Genomic DNA, 21,471 nt, shown 5'->3' on the forward strand with positions numbered 1-21,471 from the left:
CATTAGTGCCGCAAAAGCAAAAGCCAGCACAGGCGGGCATCTATTTCACAAAATGGATGTGCCCATGTGCTTGCTTTTGCGAATTTTGAGCTTGAATAGCTCACAATTTTACATAGGAAGTTTAAAAAAAAAAGTACTAGTATTATTTTTTAACGTTGCCTATCTATTTTTAAAATACAATTTTTTACTGGACTCTCCCTTTAATTTAGGACACAGAAACATAGAAGAACAGTAAAGGTTGGAAGAGGAGTTTGTGAAGGTTGCCAAACCGGAGTGGACTTTTGAGGTTCTGATGACCCGGAAGTGACTAGGCATTGTGTGACAACAGAGTGGGAAGAAAAGTTAGAAATAGTTGGTTGGCCAGTAGAAGGGGAGGGGGCTTGCATTACACATTCTAAATGGCCAGAGTTCAAGCTTAGCTGTGGTACCGAGTTGCCAAGCATAAACCCGGTAACCATGTTGGCTGTATGTACCAAGAGCAGACTGAGAATAGGCAACCTTAATGGGGGACACTGTTCTTATCTGCTCTCACACTTTATGTGCCTTTGAAGCTATGAGAAAAGGCATTTTTGGTGAAAATTCAAAACATTGCTTGTAGACTTACCTCAGCAGGTAGTGTAGTTCTAGATTTGTCCCATTGTGGTATTTCAATGTGTTTCGTGCTTTGCTGTTGGCAGCCATAGCATTTGTGGCTGAGGTCTGCAGATGGCAAAGCTGGCTGTAGTAAATTGAATGGTGTTTTGCTGCAATGCCTTGCAAGATAATCATGTATGCTGCTGTCTTAGATGTTGCAAGAATTAGGCTTCCTTTCCAGTTGGCAGAGGATCTAAATTTGCCTTGAATTGTTTTCTTTCAGATCTACACCGATTGGGCAAATCACTACCTTGCTAAATCCGGCCACAAGCGATTGATTAAAGATCTGCAGCAAGATGTAACGGATGGAGTCCTGCTGGCGGAGATCATCCAGGTTGTAGGTGAGTTATGGCTGATTGCGTATCTTAAATTTGATTTAAGTGACCCAACTGCACGCTTAAGAGAACTTGTCCCAAGGTAGCTGAAACAGTCAAACAGCAAGGATTGTTAACAGCCTATTTTTGATTCAAACTTGAAATAATTAAGCGTGAGGGTCTTTTTATCAATATTAATGTTCCTGTCACTCATATAAGCAATCTTTGAAGACTTGGAGGGCATTTTTGATCAGCAACACTTCATAGCAGGTCTTTCACTCACAATGAGGACTCTTATTTTTGTACTCCAACCATATGGTGAAGACTTATTTATTTGGGGCACCTGTCTTGGGAGCCCAATTGCAGTCCACTTTTGGTAGCACTGTTACTTCAGACCTTCCCAAATCTGGCCCCTAAGCAATTTACCTGCTTAGTTTAGCTTCTCTCAATCTCAGCTCAAAGAGACATTTTGGGGGCAGTCTCTCAAAAGCAGTACAACTGAAATGAGCACAGAGAATGTGCTTGTTTAATTTGGAGAATAAGTGACCTGCCAATTTCTAAAATTAGTGCAAAGTGACCTGCACATTTGAGGAGGGGCTGGACAATAGCGCAAAGATGCATATGTTCTCCTGACACTAATGTACGTCAAGCGCCCAGCAACCAGGGAGCGCCACAGAGACGGACTCTTAAGGGGCCCGCCCGTCTCTGTGAAATGCTTGAAAAACAAAAAAGGCATTTCCATTCCTGTTTGGGGAATGGAAATGCAAGTGTGAGAGCAGTGATTGTCACACTTAAAGAAAAAATCATGACCGGGTCAGAAATAACCCCCCTCCCATGGGCTCCTTAGATTTGCCACTGATGATGAGAATGACATAGTGAATCATGTTTTTGTTCAGGTACAAAACTAGAACTAATGCAGCCCAGTTAAATATTGGCATGGGGGCTGAAGCTAAACTAGAACATTATTTTATCCCCAAAAAGGTTTATGTAGTGGGGCTATTATTGACTAGAGAGCACGTTCAAGCTCTGCCCCCCTGCCTTCCTCAGAAGAAACAAATTATAAGATAAGAAAGGACACATTTGAAACTGCACTCCTTGAAATGCAGCTGGCACAAAGAATAGTTAGTTTTGCCAAACAAGTAGGGAACAGATGAGGCATTCGCTTACACAATTAATGTGTTTTAAAATAGTATAGATTAGGTGACAGGAAGGTGTGTACACAAGATGGGGACTCCCTACACAAGTATGTCAGGAAATTGTAAGGCAGATAAGGTTGCTGATACCCATAGGGAGGAATATTATGTGATGGGCATGCACCAGAAACTCAGTACATAGAAAATAAATGTGTCCTGCAGAGGAAAATAATGTGACAAGCAGTTGCCATTTTAAAACTGCACCAAACACAGCAGAGAATTAAACACTGCAGCTTTAAGAGAGGTCCTGGTTAAACACGATATTTAAACAAATACATTTATTTAGGAAAATGCTGTGGCCAGATAGATGGTAGCTGCCTCAAAGGAATGTGAAGGCCCAAGACTTCGGAGGGGAGGGTTACACGGCAGAACAAGATACCATTGTGTGCATCCAGCTGTCAAGGTAAATTATGTTACGATAACACAGCAGACTATTTGAAGCCTGTGGGATGAGCTGAACATCCCATGACACTTCATAAGTAGTTGGCAGATTAATGTCTCAGCGTTTGGCTAGACGTGACATAGAAACTCGGATATTGCTAAAAGACATATAATTACTGTGAACGTGGTGAAAGCAGAATGATTCATAATAACAGTATTCATAAATGTGTCAAGAACAGAATGGCGCAGATTGCGAGGATAAGGAGGACCAAAATTATAAGAAGTGGTACTTGAGACTCAAAACATCATGGCAGAGATAACATGGGCCGTTTCATTTAATTAAGAACAAAGGTGATACGGCTTGTCCTCTCCTGCCATCTGCATAAAATATGTCATCATGCCACCAGTTCATGGAGTGCTACCGCATGTTAACCAATAAGCACATGTCTTTTTTCACCGCAGAAGTCATTTAGAGCCTACCAATAATGTTTAAGCATGATGAGGTAGCACATTTTTATGGGATGGTTTATGGGTGGGATCTTAAAGAAGTTGTCCAATATTTTTTGTTGAACATATAGAATAAAATATGTAGTTTAGTAGAGGGAACCAATGACCAGGAGCGATAGGTTTTCATAATCGAGACATCAAAATGTCTATAAAAACTGCTGTTTCCTGTTGAGATGTCGAGAAAAATCTTGAGTGTTAGCTTGGCTCTTAATCTTGTTTTTCCCCTAGTTTATATTGCAATAAAGCTGGGTTAACTTGCATCTGGCATACCACAATCCACTCTGTGTTTTCTCTTTTTTGCCAAATGCCCGTTATGGGGCTATTTGGGTTTTGACCTCTGTTTCATTTACAACTCAAATCCTGCTTGGTTACATGGATCAAAAGCAAGTCCGTTATTGGAACCTGCCTGTGCATGCCCAGCTGGTGGTGGTTTCCCATTATTTTGAATGCGAGATCTCCTTACAGCTACTCTGCGCACAACAGACCTTTTGTTCTCTGTGGGGCGTTTCCATGTCATAGCAGTGGTGAGTTAACTGTGGTTTAACTCCCATGTTCTCACCCTTATTACACACGCTGTCAATCAGATGAGGGAGAGGATGCATAATCCATTTGGGAAGTGTTATTCCTGTGATGTTTGTCTGCCAGGTGTGGGGCGGAGCAGTGCAATTGGGGATAGGCTCTCTAGGGGGCCTTTTGGAATCTTTAGAAGGCAATGATAAAAACACATTTCAAAGATATGCCATGGGCCGAAGGAAGGTCATTCTTGTGCTTTTATGAGCGTATATATATTGCCATTTTTATACTTTATTTCTCTTTCTTGCTCTTTCTCCCTTTCTTATTCTCACTCTCGCCCACCCTTTTTCTTTTTATCTTTCTCCATCTTCTCTAGCAGATGCTCTCCCCCACGCTTTCTCTTCTCTCCCTATATTCCCCTTTTCTCACTCTTAAGCTTTCACTCTTTGTTTACCGTTCTTTCTTTCTCGCTCGCTTTCTCTTTCCTGCTTGCTGTTTCTGTCTCCTCCTTTTTTTTCTCTCTTGCTGTTCCCGCTTTCGCTGTTTTCCATGTTTCTTTTTTGTGCATCCTACCCCTTTGTCTTTTCCGCACCACCACCTTCTCAAATGACAGAAGATGGGTGTTCCCCGTTGCCAGTCTCTGCAGAGAGGCCATCGATTGAATGAGAATGGAACTTTCCTGACACCACCACTTAGCGGTTCAGAAATATGTTTTCTAGGCAAGCCAGGAAGCTGGCACTGACTAGGGAGTTTAAGTCTCCAGTATTGGATTCCCAGGGCCTTTTTACGAGCAAGGTCACGTGGCGATAGCCACAGTATAAAGGCGTTATGGCATAGCAGAACTGCGAGAGCCTAGAGCCCGCAAGTGCCTAGCAGTGACTCTCTTCACATTGTGCACCAAACAGAAAACTCAGTTTTTTGGGAAACTTCCCTGACGAGAGCATGGTCCCGATTTGGAAATTCGTGCGTGCTGGACCGCATTGCTATGCACTGTGCAGCCTTAATCTTCTATTTCTATGGGTCCTCTGGATGTCCTCCGCTTAATCGGCTCCAGATCAATAATGCTTGCTATTGGCGTGACATGGCCCAGGCATACATTTGAAATATTTTATTAAAGTTCTTATTGACAGCTGGTTTTAGGTACGATGGGTTGCGTTTACCCTCTGGCTCTTCACGGTTCTGGGACCTGAAACTTCCATCTCCCTCTGCATTGGTCGCTCACTCCTCTGGGTTGGATATCTTTTCCCTTAACGGTGGCTGGAATCTGGACGTCAATTCTCACATTTCAGTCCACAACCAAGTTCCTGGATTTTGCTACGCATTACATTGTTTTAAAATGGGGGGACACCCCTGTACCCCTAACACCCAAAAGCTGTGCTCTTAATAACTAAATATCAAATATAATTTTAATATGAAAATATTGGGGAAACCCTCATACCCCATGAAATTATTTCTCATGCCCACATTTACTGTGCCTTACCACTGCTTTCACTTTACAAGAAGCGTGCACATTGTCATTTCAATACACTCTCCCTTTCTCATCCCAGGTTCGGTAAACAGATGCCTTTACCCTGTCGAATGCCTTTACTTTATGGTCCTTATTCTTTTCCAAATGTCAGAAGGTAAACACCATGAATTATGAGCTTTGGAAAAGTTCTCTTCATTTCTCAGGGTTGCAGTTTGTTTAGAAAACGGCTCCATTTTAAAACTGCATTCCTCGTTTTACTTACTTTTAAGTGGATGTTATTTTCAATGCGCTATTGTGATCTCTGTGCAATGTTGCTGCATTATTCTAGCTACGTGCCCATTGCTGTTATCCTTTTCTGGAGATTCATAAGCTGAAGCCGTCTGTTGTGACGTCAGCACGAGCACTGTGGCTCGTGCAAAGTCACATGGTTGGGCCACATGTCTAGACACGTGGCCCACTCTAATAAAAGAGCCGAGCACTCTCCCGCTTGGCAGTTGGACCCTGAAAGCCGTAGCTGTGTGGATCCTTGCCACGCTGTGTTCAGCGCTGATCATGGGCCAAACCGGTCGCCCCACCAGTACGGGCACTACCACACTGCTGAAAACCGGAGACCCCAGTCCATCTTAACAGCCGGCAATCGGGTCTCTGGCCCCACGCCGGAAGAAGGACACTTTGTCTGCACGCACTGCAAGAGGAGCCGGGCCATGCCCGTTGTGGCCGTGCTGGCGCTCGACCCCTCCTCCCCCACCCTCCGGTGTTCTGCTACAGTGAGAACCTTGCTGAATCTCTGTCTGCCCCGAATAGTGGGGTGAGCGGGCGTGCCACAAGGCAGAGCAGGCACCCACGGCTCCAGGAGTCCAGCTCCCGCCTGGGCGAGGGAAGCGTAGCAGCGAGGGCCTCCGCAATAATATACAGCTCCTGCCTGGGGGGGGAGCGGGGCGGCCTGGCCTACGCCGACACTGCAGAACCCCCTCCCTAAAAAAAACATCTCCTGCCTGGAGGAGAGGAAGCGGCCCGTGCCCCCATCAAAGCAATTAAAGGCGTCACTCTTGCCTTTGGGAGAAAAGCAGCTCATGCTACTCCACCAATAGGACAAACTCCTGCGTGGGGGAGTTAGTGGCCCAGACACCACATTCCATATCAGCTCCTGCCTGGGGGAGAAGAGCAGCAAATGCTGCTCCACCAATGGGACAAGCTCCTGCCTGGGGAGAACAGGCAGCCCTTGCCAACACATTGACCTTTGCTGCCGTCAGCTCCTGCCTGGGGTGAAGGGTGGCGCAGCAACAGCTGTAACAGCCATGGCTTCATGGAAGCCACCACTGTGACTGCCTATCTTTGCAGCTGAAGGGCCAGGAGCAGGTCACGCAGCAGGGTACGTCCCTGCGGCCACCAACAGAAGAATGGTGCAGCAAGCTCTGCCGCTGTAGTGGCCGTACACCAGAGCCCACCACGGCAACCTTGTGCAAGGGAGAAACAACAAGTTTGCAACAGCTGTAGACAACCCGTGGCTCTCCCCAGGCAAGAGGCGAGCCAGAAAGAACTACTGACTGGGGAGCCTGGTCATGCCACGGCCGTTGCTGCATCAACACCAGTTCAATCTGACAGAGGAAAGACCTGAGCACTGTGTGGCTCCGATCGCAGCATGTGCCAATTCCTACAGCAGGGAACCTGAACGGTTTGGGGCTGTCTCCATGGTGGTAGTAAGAAAGAATGGCCACCTGATGTGGGGGAACCTGTGCCTGCCCCTGCCCGCTGCTGATTAGCAGTTCCTCACCTGATGAGGGCGAAAGGAAAGATTCCTCCCCTTGCACCTATCCTCACGGGTTGAAGGGGCCCACAAGACTTCAGACTATGGTCTGCCGCAAGGGACAAACACCACCCAGGCCCGCTGGAGAACCACCCTACAGCAAACGGACCAGAGACTTGCTGGCAAGACAGCTGATGTGGCCTCCGGTATTCCTCGGTGTAGCTTTGCCAGCTAATGGAGCGTACTCCACCCTGGGCGAATAGATAAAGAGGGACTGCCCTGTGATCATCTGCTGATGTGCCCCGGTATCCCGGGTGTGACTTTTCCGGCCAGGGTGCGATCCCCACTTCCGTATTGGGCTAATAAAGCTTTTAATAACTGAGCGCCAAAGGTGTGTCACTCACCAATGTATATATGTGCATAGTAATGTTCACTAGCGACCCATGAGGTCAGAGCGAGTTCAGCGTTTGTTGTAACACATGACAATCTTAATTGTTGTATCATTTATTTGTCTTTACCGTTGGCATGGGATGTTGTGACATCAGCACAAGCACTGTAGCTCGTGCCAAGTCACATGGTGGGGCCACGTGTGCAGAAACGTGGCCCGCTCTAATAAAAAAGCCGAGCGGTCTCCCACTCTGCAGTTCGACACTGAAAGCCGTGTCTGTGTGGTTACTTGCTGTGCTGTGTCCAGAGCGGATCATGGGACCACCATCGGGCCGACCCACCAGGAGGGGCAATACCACAATGGCAAGAACCGGGTGGGGACTGGAGACCCGGTTGGTGTGCAGTCAAAAAATCGAAAACATTTAGTCGAAAGTCATAATATCGAAAACAAAAAGGTCAAAAAAAAATTGAATACCCTTTTTTTTAAAATTATATATTTATTTTGGGGTCTGGGAATAAAAAAAATGGCTAAAAACAACCCCCCCCCCCCATTTCAAATAAAAAGCTATTTTAAAAAAATTTGAAATTTTTGTTTTCGACTTTTTTTTCTCGATATTATGACTTTCGAAAAAAATGACATTCGATTATATCACTATAAACCGACCCGGTCCCTCATAACACATTTCACACATCTGTCCTTTACAATTTCAAAACGAGGCAAACCTAAAAAAAACTGCAGCACAAACTAAACTTTCTAGAACGCGTTCCTTCTAGAAGCAAAAGTGATACAAATGCATTTCACGTGTTTCCCTGCAAGATCGTCCGACCTGGCAGGCATTTTGTGAAAACTGGTGACCCAGTACCTGAAGGCGGCCAGTGTTTATTCCTTTCTTAACGGGCTATGAGAGCATGTCATAACTCTGTTTGATCTTTTTAATTGGACAGTTAACACTGGAACGCTCCATTCTAGTGAGATCCAAGATGTTTGCCATGAATTATTTGCTTTAAATCAAACATCTACTCTTCTCTTCAATTATCGCGTCTCTTTTCTGCAACAGAGAATGTTAATGCACGCTCTGGTGAGATAACTCCTTTCATTATGTCTGTTTACAATCCGAGAGTGTCCACAGTCAGGGTGGCCCTTGATGGAAGCGAACACTGAAAATGGTATAAACTGAAAAGTAAACTTGACCTCCTCGGAGGCATTGATTCCGATTAAGCAAACGGCGTTTGGCTGGAAGGTCGACTTGTATCCAGAGCCAGAGCCAAACGCTTCTCAGCTAAGGCTATGGTTATTTTGAGGGGTAACAGAATGATTTGTTTGGCGTTTTTTTCGCGGCCTGGCACAGTTTTGCAATGTGTTATGGAATAGCCGTACCAAAGTGTGGGCGGGGCTAAACCTTGCATTATAGAATAGTTGCGCTGTAGTGTGTTCAGTGCTAAGCCTTGCATTATAGAATAGCTGCGCTGTAGCGTGTGTAGTGCTAAGCCTTGCATTATAGAATAGCTGCGCTGTAGTGTGTTCAGTGCTAAGCCTTGCATTATAGAAGGGTCGCGCTGTAGCGTGTGTAATGCTACATTTTGCAGTATAGAATAGCCGTGCTGTAGTATGTGCAATGCTAAACCTTGCCTTATAAGAATAGCTGTGTTGTGTCTGCAGAGCTAATCCATGCATTATAGAATAGCCGCGCTGTAGTGTGTGCACTGGTAACACCTTGCATTACAGAACAGCTGTGCTGAAGGCGATTATGTCTAAATTGGTATTTTGTAAGGCATCCTGCAAACCGAGCGCCTGGAATCCAGCCCTGCACTGAAAATATTCTGCTCTCCCACTGAGCAGGATGAGATGTGAATAAATAGTAGACAAGTAGCAGGCATTTATTGATGCCAAGTATGGGCTGTATCAGCTGTGGAGAGCGTTAGGCTTATACAATTCTTTTCTGATGTGCAGGTGGCGTATTTATCTGTTGACAAGGTGCAGTTCAATCCTCAAATGTCAGAGTAAATTACAGCTGAGATTAGCGAGGCTTGGTGTAGTGCTAGCTACAGAGCAAATTGACATGCTCAGATATTAACACTGCGTTGCCAGTCTGCCATCTTTCCAGAGCGCCATGGTAAAAAATAAATCGGACCCGTTTTGACTAATTGCAGCAAATAGTGCCATGCTTACCTTTGTGCAAGGAGAGCCAATAATGTGCCCTTACTCTTGTGCCAAGTCCATTAATCCATTGCACTGTGTGGAACGTGTTTATGATGTGTCCCAGGTCCACGCTAGAGTGGGTGCATTCTAGCGAGATGAAAAAAGGGTTTCTCTTCATACCGGATTCTCTTCTTATCTTCTTACCTTGGTGTGTGATTATGCGCAGAGTGTTGAGAAATATTTGAATTAATGTATAGGTTCAGCTAGGGCGTCATGACTGATTTCATGCCCCCTAACATACAGTCGCACCCCACAATTCCAGGCAATAAACAGTGTGTTTCTCCAAATTCGAAATGTATTTAAAAGAATATATTCAAATTTAAACCCAGGTGGTCTCCAGCTTTGTCACAAGGAAATCACTAGAAGGTTATGGACTCCATGCTTACATGAATCTCATTACTATTTCTCAAGCCAGCATTAATTTCCAATCTCTTTTATATATTATACTTTAAAAGATACTAGGGCTTTAAAATACTCTCCTTCTGCGTTTGCTTTCATCTAGACAACCCAATTTATTTCAATTATAACATTGCCGCTTTTCGGCCATTGTTGGCATTTATCTCTAAATACTTGATTTACCCCAGTATCAAAACAAGTATGGTATCAGAGAAAAGTTCCTTGAACAAATAACTGTCATAAATACATATTTATCACACTTGGTTCCCCCAGGTGTGTGGGATTGTAAATGTGTCCGCTATATGCAGGGCATTTAAATATAGACTATGGCCAGCTTGCGGATGACTTCTGCAGGTTTGAATTCAGAACATACTGCTTTCAGGGAGTTTGCATTCATCTCTGAACACACGTGTGTGCAGTCTGCTCAGAATATGCATGTGCACAGTTCCCATTGAACACAGGGGCAATTTTTAATAAACATGTGCGTGCTGCTTTCAATCTATGTATGTGTGCAACTACCAATCTGTGTATGCAGCACAGCTTTCAATGAGCCTGTGTGTAGTTTTGAGTCTGTGTTTGGGCTGGAGATGTACTATTCTCCAGTTACCAGTATATGTTAAAACACCCCTGTCCTGGTACACATGGGTCTACTTGTGCACTTCAATATAAGGGACTGCAAGGGTTTAACACAATCCACAATTTTCTAAGCATATCATTAATTCTTTGTGCTAATTCTGGTTGCGCAACATCACATTTATTACTAGACTCATAGTGGGTGCACATTTACATATCACATCACATTAGACAATAGTGTGTCGCAAATACGCTCTGGCCTGTGTGATTCTGTGGTGGCATGAACCAAGGACTCTGTTATAGTGCTTTATCTTAAAAAAGCACTCTGCATTTAAGTAACACCAAATTGCTCTGTGTTTTAAATTGCTCCTCTCAATACAAAATGCATTGGGCTTTAAGAAAATGGCATGTAACTTAATCAATTTAGATGGCAGACACAGGACATTCTAACACCGCACATGGTTCTTTGTCATATTAGAGTTTCCTTTGGTTCCCAGCCCCTTTCATTCCTGGGATTATACCGTGGACAATCTATAAGGCCAATTTGGATTTACGTTGGGGTTTGATTTCCATTTTTAACTGTGGCTTCTCATTTGAGGAAAATCAGGTTGGACCTCTCTTTGGAACTTTTGCACTCAACAAGGTTCCTTGCTCTGATTGGAACCCAGGCCTGCTCAACTCTCCAGTCTACCTTCCAATTAGTCCACAGGTCTCCGTTCTCCCCAGCCATCTCCTCCCAGTGATTTCCAAGAATATCCTTCAGTATTAAAAACCCAATATTATTTTCATAACCCATCCTCCTCCCTGTATGCATGCTATTATATCTGCTTTAGCTCCTCCCCAGCCTGTGACTAGGTGTGGGTTTCTACCAGTCCCATTACTGCAAATGGAGTAGGCTTACTCTTAATGTAAAATGGTAATTTAATTTTTGCGACTTAACATTTGATTTGAATGCGCGAGATTAATACAATCAGCATTATCAGATTCTATAGATCATTGTGCATGATCACCTGCATGAAAAATCGTGGTATGTTAAATATTTCAAGAGGTTTTTTTGCCATTTATCTCTACACCTTTCTATGACATCCGATGCAGATATTATGAGGTAATATAGACACATTTTCTGTTGACAGTCTGCAATTAATCTCATGTGTCTAACAGCTTCCCTCACAGAAATATGATTTTTCAAAGAATTACATTTTTGATTTAAAATGGCATCCATTAGCTTTCTATTTGGAACCCATAGGGAAGAAATGCTTACTTCGGCCTGCAGAGGTCACTGTTGATACAACACGTACACATTCCGGATATGAAAATATGTCAAGGCAAGGTTTCTTTTGCTTTTGTTCATGGAGATCAGATACATAATTACATGACTTCAGCTAATGGATTTCATGAGGAGGTCTTAAATTATACATGTGAAGGGTCTCTTTAAAGTTATTCATTAGCCAGCATATGGCAGTACTTTTATGAGGCCTTGCTTTCAGAACCAGTTAGAAGACGATGGAGCACAATAGTTTTGTTTCTTGTGATGTACATTCCTGAACTGGGTTTAGGTTTTAGAAAGGTACATTTTTGGAAAGTTTCACATTATCCCCAAGCTACATCCAACAATATGTTTGGGCATGTTCATTTTGAGTTTTAAATACATCACAGCATTAAAGCCACTGGTACTTTAAATAAGTCTACAGTTGTAACCTACATTTCACACTTTTTTGGTTGAACAAAAAAATAACAAGTACAGTCATTGAAAATTAATAGTTTTTTTGTAATGCACAAGTTAAGTCTGACACTTAATTCTCTCTGTGTCCAAACCCTATTCTTGCCCTCACACCTAATGCTAAACAATGTGCAGAGATGTCAATAATGAAATAAATAGTGGTCAGCATAATGTTCTGAGCTCATTCCAGCTCCTGGCTTAATCTTCAGCTCCCCTTCCCCCAAGTTCCAGAAAGTTCTATCAAAGTCTTGGGAATTCAAATAGTTCCACAAAAAACCCCTCAGGGTTCCCTCCCCAAAGTTCAAGACAGTTCCACGACAGCTGGGAGCTCCCTACCCCAAGTTCAAACAGGCACCTTGTACTTGTTCTGAATCTCTCAAAGGTCAAGATTAGTTCCAGATCAACTTTATACTGCTTTGGTTTTCTTATCAGTTCATCAGGTTGCTTTTCCTTTGTTTTGTTTCAGTAAAGTTCCTTGGCTTTTGACAGTTGGGGCTCCCTGGTCTAGGTGCAGTTGTTGCACCGCACGGTCCACCCAGCACATGTTGCGCAACCAAGAGCCCTATGCTCTCCTGCCCACACAGGTTCTTCTCCGTTTGTATCTGTACCAGGATTCACACTTAACCTGCCTGTTTTCTCACAGTTGGGGCTTCCTGGTCTATGTGCTGGTCTAGGTGCTGTTGTCAGACCACAAGGTCCACCCACTACAGGTCATGCAACCAGGCACCCTAGGTTCAGCTTGTTAGCCTTTTGACTTTGACACAATGTGTCACATCTCCTTTGCCAGTCTTTGGCTTTGTCGCACTTGTAACAGTTTATTGATAAACCACCCTCAACACCGGGAGTTCCTTCCCTTCCCACTCAAGTGGTTATGCAAGAAACTATTTAACAGATTATTCATTTTTTAGCCCTCTCTGACACATATCATGCCCCTTGGATCTCTCCCCTGAGCTAACAATGAGCCAAGAATCGGGCCGGTGTACGGGAAATATATTGGTATTTATTTAAATTAACAGTAAGAGAAATTAGCACGAAAATGTCAAAACACCACTTTATCCGTGGCACAACACAATCAACTTCTCTCAACATAAATAAATCACAAAAGTGAGTTTGAACACAGTCACAATTCTTACTTTCTGCAAATTTCACTTCACAAAATAATTACACTGATCAATAACAAAGGCACTTTTGTAACATTGTGCGATTTTGATTTTCCTGCAGGCTTAAAAGGGTAGCAATAGGATTTCAAGATTGGTAAAAATACCTATGGCAATTATAATTTTTTCCACACTTTTGGTTTAAAATAAACACAGACTGATGTATTGCTTTGTTTTTCAGAGCCCCCTTGCTTTGGTCTAGCTTAGGAAGTCAGACAAACATTCGAATGCTTTGGGGAATTTTGGATTTCAGACCCCCCACACCACCTTACTGAAAGGCTTGTGTTGGGGAAGCTGGATAAAAAGGTTGGGCTGATTTAAGAACAGAAACACACCTCTTCCTTAAAGAAGTCTGGGTCAGCTGGAAAACAAGGATTACCCAATAAAATTATAGGCTATAGTTTTCAGCACACACTGGGTTAATTTCGAATTTTAACAAAATTCACCCCCTAGTGTTCTGCCAAATGGGGAATTAATTAAATTAATATTTTTGGTTAAATAGGCGAAGGATCTACACCGTTTTACCCCACCCCCCACCCACTATAAAGGGAAAGGATTCAAGGCAAGTAGACTCCCCCACCTTTTGGTTTCCCAGAGCTGAGGTCTGCTTACATAGCAAGCCTCTGTTTTAAGGTTCAGGACAGCCAGCTGCATCTCAGGACACTTTGGAAAGATAGGGCAGGGATACGGTCACTCCACTCTCATAGATGGCCTCACACTCTCCACCATGGGATCCAGTCAGCTTTGAGACCTTTCTAGAGATGGACCGCTCCACCCAGATGTTCTCTCAGCAATCTCCTCTAGTGTCTACTTACAGTTGTCAGATGGTAAGTTTCAGCAGCCTTCCTGATGGTCTGTCTGTTCTCTCTGTTCTCATGTCTTTCTCCTTTTCCTTTTCTTCCAGCGATGACACTACAGGTTTTACAATATTGCGGAGGTACCCTGCAATAATTCCTGCCACTAGGATTGGACAGTTACCCTTCTCTCACCTCCAAACCCAGCCTCCAAGTCAGAATTGGTTTAAGGGTCTGGAGCAACATATGGCAATTGCCATTTGTAATCGCCCCTTTGTTCTCCTTTCAACTTTTTGCCAAAAACTAGTTATGTATCACAACTTCATAATATTACTAGCAACTGCCATACCAAACATATTTTCTGTTTCCGCTAATCTTGGGGAACTGCATGAGCCGGCCACCAAATCTCTACCATGTGGCACCTTTCTGCCGTTTCCATAAAAAGCACAACAGTTATGAATATGTAAGTTATTAATCATATCTCTGATTTCATTTTCCACCCGCTCACCAACTCTCACATTTGGAACATGTTCAGATCAGCCAGAAACTTAGTTTAACTGACCATATAAGTTCCCACAGTCACAGGAATATGAATTTTTATATCCCCAGAATTGCCTAGTCCTTTTAAATAAATTGTAACTCTTACTGTGGGGCAAATGGCCCCTTTCTGCCTTCCGGCCATTTGTTTTCACTCTGTCAGCCTGTGCCTTTATCAGTCTCCTTTGTTTTGGAAGCTTGCTCTTGGAAGTTGTTGCCCCTATTTTCACACATTTTAGTCATGCTCCAGCCACCCGGTTACTTTTCTTGGTGTCAGTGCCTTCAGAGCCAGCAGGTCTGGACAGCATTGAATTTCGATGCCTTTAGCATGACATGTTTATTGCGGTTGGTCATTAGATGGGAGATGTGACATCCAGACAGAGTGGGAATTTTACTTGTGAAGTTTTGCCCACAGCCAGCAAAAGGGTCTGCCCTGGGCTAACATTTTTTCCATGAAGACAAAGTGGCTCTTCAAATGTCACTAGAGGTTTGTGGGTGAAACATAACATACATTTTGAGGGGATTGGGTCATCTGACGTATTCCATATCTATGACCGTAATCACCACAGCTGTGCAGCTTCGGAAAATCTTTCAGCGTCTGCGTCCTGAGTCGTCGACGTTGATACGCCGTCCTCGAGGACCTCCTCCGATGGCCGACGTCACCAGATGTTATAAGTAGGACGCATGACGCCCGTAGCCTCAGTTCCGTTTTTTCCGCTAACTTGTTCGCTTCGGAGATCTCTGCGCACCTCAACGCTTTGGAGTTTCTGTTCTTTCGGTTCTTCGAACCTGTTCATTTTGTGAAGTATTCTCGGGATGTCTTCCTCTTCTTCCACCCCGCGTCCAGGCTTCAAGAAGTGTGGGGACTGTGGGTCCAAGATGTCGGTGACTGACTCGCACAACGCCTGCCTCTGGTGCCTCGGGGAGGCCTATGACACGATGATTGTGTCGACTGCCAGTCGCTTACGTCCAAGGCCTTGCGGGAGCGTAAGAAGAAGCTGTCGGTCGGTAAGGTGTTCAAGCCCCGGAAGGCGAGGTCCACTGGGCTTTCGACGGACGATTCGAGGGGTGACTCTCCGCATCGTAGTCGTAAGTCTAGGGGGTCTCGGTCCCGGAGTGGGTCCCACCACTCCTTTGCCTCTTCGAGGCACTCCCGGAAGCTCCGTCATCGGTCACCTTCTCCGTCCTCATCCGAGGACTCCGCCCATCGGCGGGTTTCTTATCCCACCAAGCATTCCTCTCCAGAGGAATGGGCTTCCTTCGGGAAGAAAATGTTGGCAATTCTTGAATCGCAGGGCTCCGGTCCGTCTGCGCCTCAGAGAGGGGTCGGTCGTGACCGTACTGGAGACACGGCTCGTACGCCTTCGGGCTCGGGTGGGAATTGTTCCAGTCATGCCCGTTCCAGGTCCCGGTCCTCAACGCGCTCGAGCCTGTGTGCTCCTGTGTAGTATTCGAAGAAGATGTCGACGCCGGTGGCGCCGAGGTCGTCGGCGGACTCTCTCTCGAGGCTATGCCTCCGAGGAAGTTGTCGACGCCATCGGCGTCCAGGCTGTCGAAGGACACGCTCGGGGCTCTGCCCTCGAGGCCTGTGTCGAAGCCGTCGATGCTGTCGGTGGCGCGCTCAACGCTGATTCACTCGACTTCGACGCCGTTTCACTCGACTTCCTCAACGCCTTTCGAGGCTGTGGTGTCGGAGGTACCCCGTGGCATGGGGGAACCCCCCAAGAAAGGCTCTGGCCAAGGCAAAACATGTCTTTCTCACTTATTCATTGCCCACTTTCCAGCCTATGGAGTATATTTCTGAGGTGGAAGAGGGTTCTGAAGATCGATTGGTTCCGGAAATGGTACCAGATGAGATTCTTTCTGGTCATAGCCAGATTGAGGACTTGCGTCAGTCACTGCATGACGCCAGAGGTCTGGACACCTCTCCAGAGGTGGAGTTCTGTAGGCCTGAGCCTGGCACCCATGCCGAGTCATCGTACCGGCGCCTTATGTCGAGGGTCTCAGACTACTTGGGGTGGTCGGCGCCCCCAGTTGATTTTGTGCAGGATGACCTGACAGATATCCTCGACCAAGGTCCACCCACTGACCCGGTACTGCCATTCCATATGGCTCTGCAAAGAAGGGTGGCAGCGGCTTGGACTGCTCCGGAGAGACTCCCGGCAGTGGGCAAGTCTTTGCCGTGAAAATACTGCCCAGCCAGCAGTGACCCCTGCTACTTGACCACGCACCCCACTCCGGAGAGTTTGGTGGTGCAGGTGGCTATGGCCCCAGCAAAGCAGGCGTCGTATCCTACCATCCCTCCTGATAGGGACGACAAGCGTTTTGTTGGCTGGGCGAAGAAAGTGTTTTCTTCAGGGGGTATGGCTCTTCAGGCGGCCAACTCCGTATGTGCCTTGTCACGTTTCACACATACTCTGTGGAAATGCATTTCCTTAGCAGCTGAACATATTCCTGAAGGGGACAAACAGGATGGTTTTCTTGCTATTATTCAGGATGACAAGGATGCCATGTGTGAGTCCGTTCAGTCGGGTCTGGACATGGAAGACTGTGTCAGCCGGTCCATGGCAGCGAGCACCGTAATACGCAGGTTTGCGTGGTTGAGGAAGTCGGGGTTTGCTCCTGATGTGCAAGCCAGACTCCTCAACATGCCCTTTGATGGTGAACATCTTTTTGGCAGCAAGGCTGACGAGAGTCTTGAGAGGTTGCAGACCTCCAAAGCTGCAGCGAAGGTGTTTGGGACAAGCTGTTACTAAGCAGACTTTGTCTCGATGGATCATTTTGGCAATTTCCGAATGTTACCGCTTGGCGGGTAAGGACCCTCCGGTAGGCTTACGGGCCCATTCTACCAGGTGTATGGCTGCCTGTACTGCCCTGCAGAGGGGTGTTCCCATTCGTAACATCTGTGATGCAGCCACCTGGGCTTTGGTCCATACTTTTGTACGTCACTACTCCCTTGATTCTATCCGGGGGCAGGATCTGGCCTTTGGCAAGGTGGTTCTTTACTCTTGCACTTTGATTGGGCATTCTAAATTTGAATTTTCTAAATTATTTTCCCTCCTCCTTATGTTAGTACTGCTTTGGGAGTCTGTCATAGATATGGAATACGTCGGAGGACCCAATCCCATCGAAGAACAAGTTACTCTCTTACCTGGTAACGTTCTTTCAATGGGATGGTCCGACGACGTATTCCATATCGCTCCCTCCCTGCCTACCCCTCTACAGAATTTCTTATACGATTGCAGCTTGCGTTTCCGCAAGGCTTTCTGTGGTCATATTGGGAGAAGATTGGTGCCACACGTTCTGGGGAAAAAACTACAACTGAGGCTACGGTCGTCGTGCGCCCTACTTATAACATCTGGTGACATTGGCCGTCGGAGGAGATCCTCGAGGAAGGCGTATCAACGTCATTGACGCAGGACACAGACGCCGAAAGATTTTCTGAAGCAGCACAGCTGTGGTGATTACTGTCATAGATATGGAATACGTCGTCGGACCATCCCATCGAAAGAACGTTACCAGGTAATAGAGTAACTTGTTCTTCTCTTTGTCAATCCACACATCATGTTTTGAGTTCCTGAAATTTTTCTTTGGGCAGTGATATCTTTTTCACTTTAACTTTTATTTTTAAAACACGTTTTTATTTGCACACACATGTGCAGGCTAGTTTGTTTTCAATGTTTAAAATCCTGTTTTCCATGTGACAGGGTTCTTTGATTCCTCCTTCCTTTGTAAATTAAAATGCTGCTTATCAATTGGAAATAACAGATGGGCCCCTTAACTCAAGGCTCTTTAATTTTACTTGGAAAAACAAAAACAAATGTCAGGCCGTTTTTGTTTGTGTTTCAAGTCTTTCTATTAATGTGGAAGGAATTTCTGTTTGGGGCCTTTAAATGCACCCCACACACTGTATTCTTGCGTATATTTCACTTCATGGTGATTTCATTTCTTTATCACTTTGTTCTTCTGTTCACTTTCAATTTTGCATCTCTGCTTTCTTTCACGATTCATACAGTTTTATATTTGGCTTTCAAATGGGCAGTATCTGTAGTGCGTGTACATTTGTAATAGGCTCTTAGCTTTGCCCAAAAGCTTTAATTTAGTTTGGTATTCAATCTGCACAATTATCACCTCGCCGCTTGAAGGTTACATGACTTAATATGTTTGTTTGTTTGTTTGTTTGTTTTATTCACTTTTTATGCGCGCCAGACCCAGGGGTAGCAGTTTGGTTTCTCCTGTGCATACATTTCATTCAGTTTCCATTTTGTGTTTCCCTTACAGTCCCAGGAGTGCCCCGGCTCCAGTGGCTTCCCTCTGCACTCACTGGTCCTTGGCGACTCCACCGGGCATCTGTGCACTTTGCTCCCACTTTCGCCTGCATGTCTTGTTTCGTTTGCGAGCCCCGCTGGCACTTCGATTTCACACTGCACACAACCGGCAGCTCCGCTTCTCTTCTACAGATGCTGTCAGTCACTCGCCCTCCTCTCACTATGGTCGCCGCTCCGGCGCACCTTGGACCATTGAGGCTTCCCCAATTGTGGTTCTCTCGCAGCCCGTCGACTCCTGGGCAACACAGTCTGTTGGGGTCTCCTTCTGCTGGTGTCCTGTCTTTCCTGCAGGTCTCACCTCTGTGGCCTCCTAGCAAGCAGGTTTCCCTGCTGATTTGGTCCCCCATACTGCTGGTCTCCTCGCTTCCTGCACTGTGGGGGTACACTTATGCTCACCCCACTTCCGTCAAAGGGGACCCCACTCCAAAAAGACTCAGACGGCTGGTCAAGTCACAAAGGTTTATTGGTCAATCTTCCGCGGAAGGGCATGACTTCAGCGTCCTTGAGAGAACGGGGAAGTGAGCTGATAAGCATTAGGTCTGCATGGTTTGTATACATTTTCAAATATTGTTGGTTCCAATCTCTAGCACGTGCACAGAAAAGGAATTTACATAAGCATTGCAGTTAGTCACGTAATCTTCCCCCCCCCATCCCTCCTTCGTGCAGAAGAGTTCCTCCTAACACACTCCTGGGGTGAGCTGATAAGCCTAAAACTGCACAGTCATTATGCCCTTCTCTGCATCTCAGGGGCCCTCTTCAGGGAATTCACTTGTGCTGTTCATGACTATCGTGTATCTGTCATGCCAGGCCTTTACCACCCTCTGCCCTTCCCTTCATGGAATTTGACATCTGATTAACAAGAAAACAAATTTTGCAACGCTGCCTAGTCGCACGTAATCTCCCTTTTCTACTCTGGGGCTCTACAGGATTCATCTTGCTACAACGTGTGCATGGACTTACTAATTTTTGTATCCACAACTGGCAACCACTTGACAGGTTGCAGGTGTCAATTCCAAATTGTAATAGTTTGGTTGCAATTAGAGGAGATCTTGAGAAGTGCCTGACCCTTACTGCACTCTGCAGGCTTCTTACTTGTCTCAGTATTAGAGGTGTGTTATTAGTGTTCAATACTCCTAGTCACCTCTTCCTCATCACAGTACTAGAGTGGTTTGAATGAGGGGAAATGTAGGGAGATGTTACAATACCCTATAAAGGCGAAGAAGGGTTAGATTGGTGTTCATAAGGAAAAGGATCCCATGTCTCGCCTTTCACCCCCCTAAGCCTTCTCTTCTTCACCCTCTTTCTGGTGTTCTTATATTGATAGGATCTCTTGGTGTTTTCCTGGTCAGGGGGACATGGATAACAATACCCCATAACTGCTTCTGGTATTGAGGGTTCCTCCTGAAATGGAAATGAGGTTTACCACATCTCACCTAAGGGCATCTCATCCCCAATCCCCAAGGACCCTCCACCCAGGTGATACTCCTTCGCTTCTCCACACCCATGGTCAGGATCCAAAAGTGATGGCCTTTTCCTGAACACCTGGGAAGAGGACCCAGGGGGAGTAGATGCGAGTACGCCCTCAGGTTTCTTACACATATGCAGTCGTTTTTGGAGGTGAATTGCCTGGTGAGTCCTGTCTTGGGTATACCTCACTGTCACTATCAAGTGTGAGTTTTTGTGGTGATTCTGTTTGTTTCATCCATGCACATCATCTACTTTGAGGATGTGGTCCAGTGTGTTTGGAAAGAAGTGCTTCAGTTTAATGTTGTTGTTTGGTAGTGAGAGAAAGGCATGGTGCTCGGAGGTAGACACCGGCACAAGGATACATGTTTCGAAAACCTTTATTTCTAAAAATGGGGTTTGAAGAATGCCTAACTTGCACTATTTCTAAATGGGAGTAGTCTCGACCATTAAAATAAAGATTGAAGAATAATCCAAAAGTCTGTCTGTCAAAAGTAAAGAATCTGTCTGTTAAGTTAGAACGTGAGGCCAAGCATAGGTTTGACACAATGTGTAGGGTATTTTGATAAAATATATAAGTGTCTCAAAAGAATATCAGGATGGTCATGGAGTTTCTTCTCAACACCCTTCCCCAAGCTTAAGTCACTCAGGATCTCTAAAAGTTCAGTCAGTTCCAAACAGTTCACCAAAAGGCAGTTCAGTGGTTTTCTTATTTGGCACAGTTTATGCACTTCTCTCAGGCTTCCCTCACCTGATTCAATGCTCTCTAGCATAACACAGTTCTACTTTAACAATGTTCCTAGGTGGATCATTCCTGCTTTTCTCCCCGGAGCTTAGACTCTCTTTACTCGTTACTTTCAACCTTTTAGCGTTTTACATTACAATCTTTCATCACATACAAAGGGTTCCCTTCCCCAATCTTCCTGCTTTCCTCATGCGGTTTATGTCGAAGACTTTCGAAGCGACACAGCTTTACTTATTCTCATGCCTGACCACTCCAACACTGCTGCATTCTGGTTATCGTATTTCTCATACTCTGTTATTCTTAAAGTGTGCTTTCTAGCACCACGTGTAACGCTCACCTGATTCCCACGGAGGCGCTGGTCTTGGCAGGGTGGTAACTGTATCTTGAAAAGTGAAGTGCAGGACTCGATTGGCT

The 21,471-nt window shown here is 45.3% G+C and overlaps 1 protein-coding gene across 8 annotated transcripts in view; it reads left to right on the forward strand.

Moving 5' to 3' along the window:
- Nucleotides 1–21,471, forward strand: part of NAV2 (neuron navigator 2) — a 972,027-nt gene that overhangs the window by 254,541 nt on the left and 696,015 nt on the right. For all 8 annotated transcript variants that reach the window (XM_069623466.1, XM_069623467.1, XM_069623469.1 and 5 more), the window contains exon 2: nt 857–974. In XM_069623466.1, coding sequence (XP_069479567.1) covers nt 857–974 — 118 coding nt within the window. The remainder of the gene's footprint in view (nt 1–856; nt 975–21,471) is intronic.

The sequence above is a fragment of the Ambystoma mexicanum genome, chromosome 11 (genome assembly GCF_040938575.1).
Source record: "Ambystoma mexicanum isolate Mex_15411 chromosome 11, UKY_AmexF1_1, whole genome shotgun sequence".
NCBI classification, from domain to species: Eukaryota; Metazoa; Chordata; class Amphibia; order Caudata; family Ambystomatidae; genus Ambystoma; species Ambystoma mexicanum.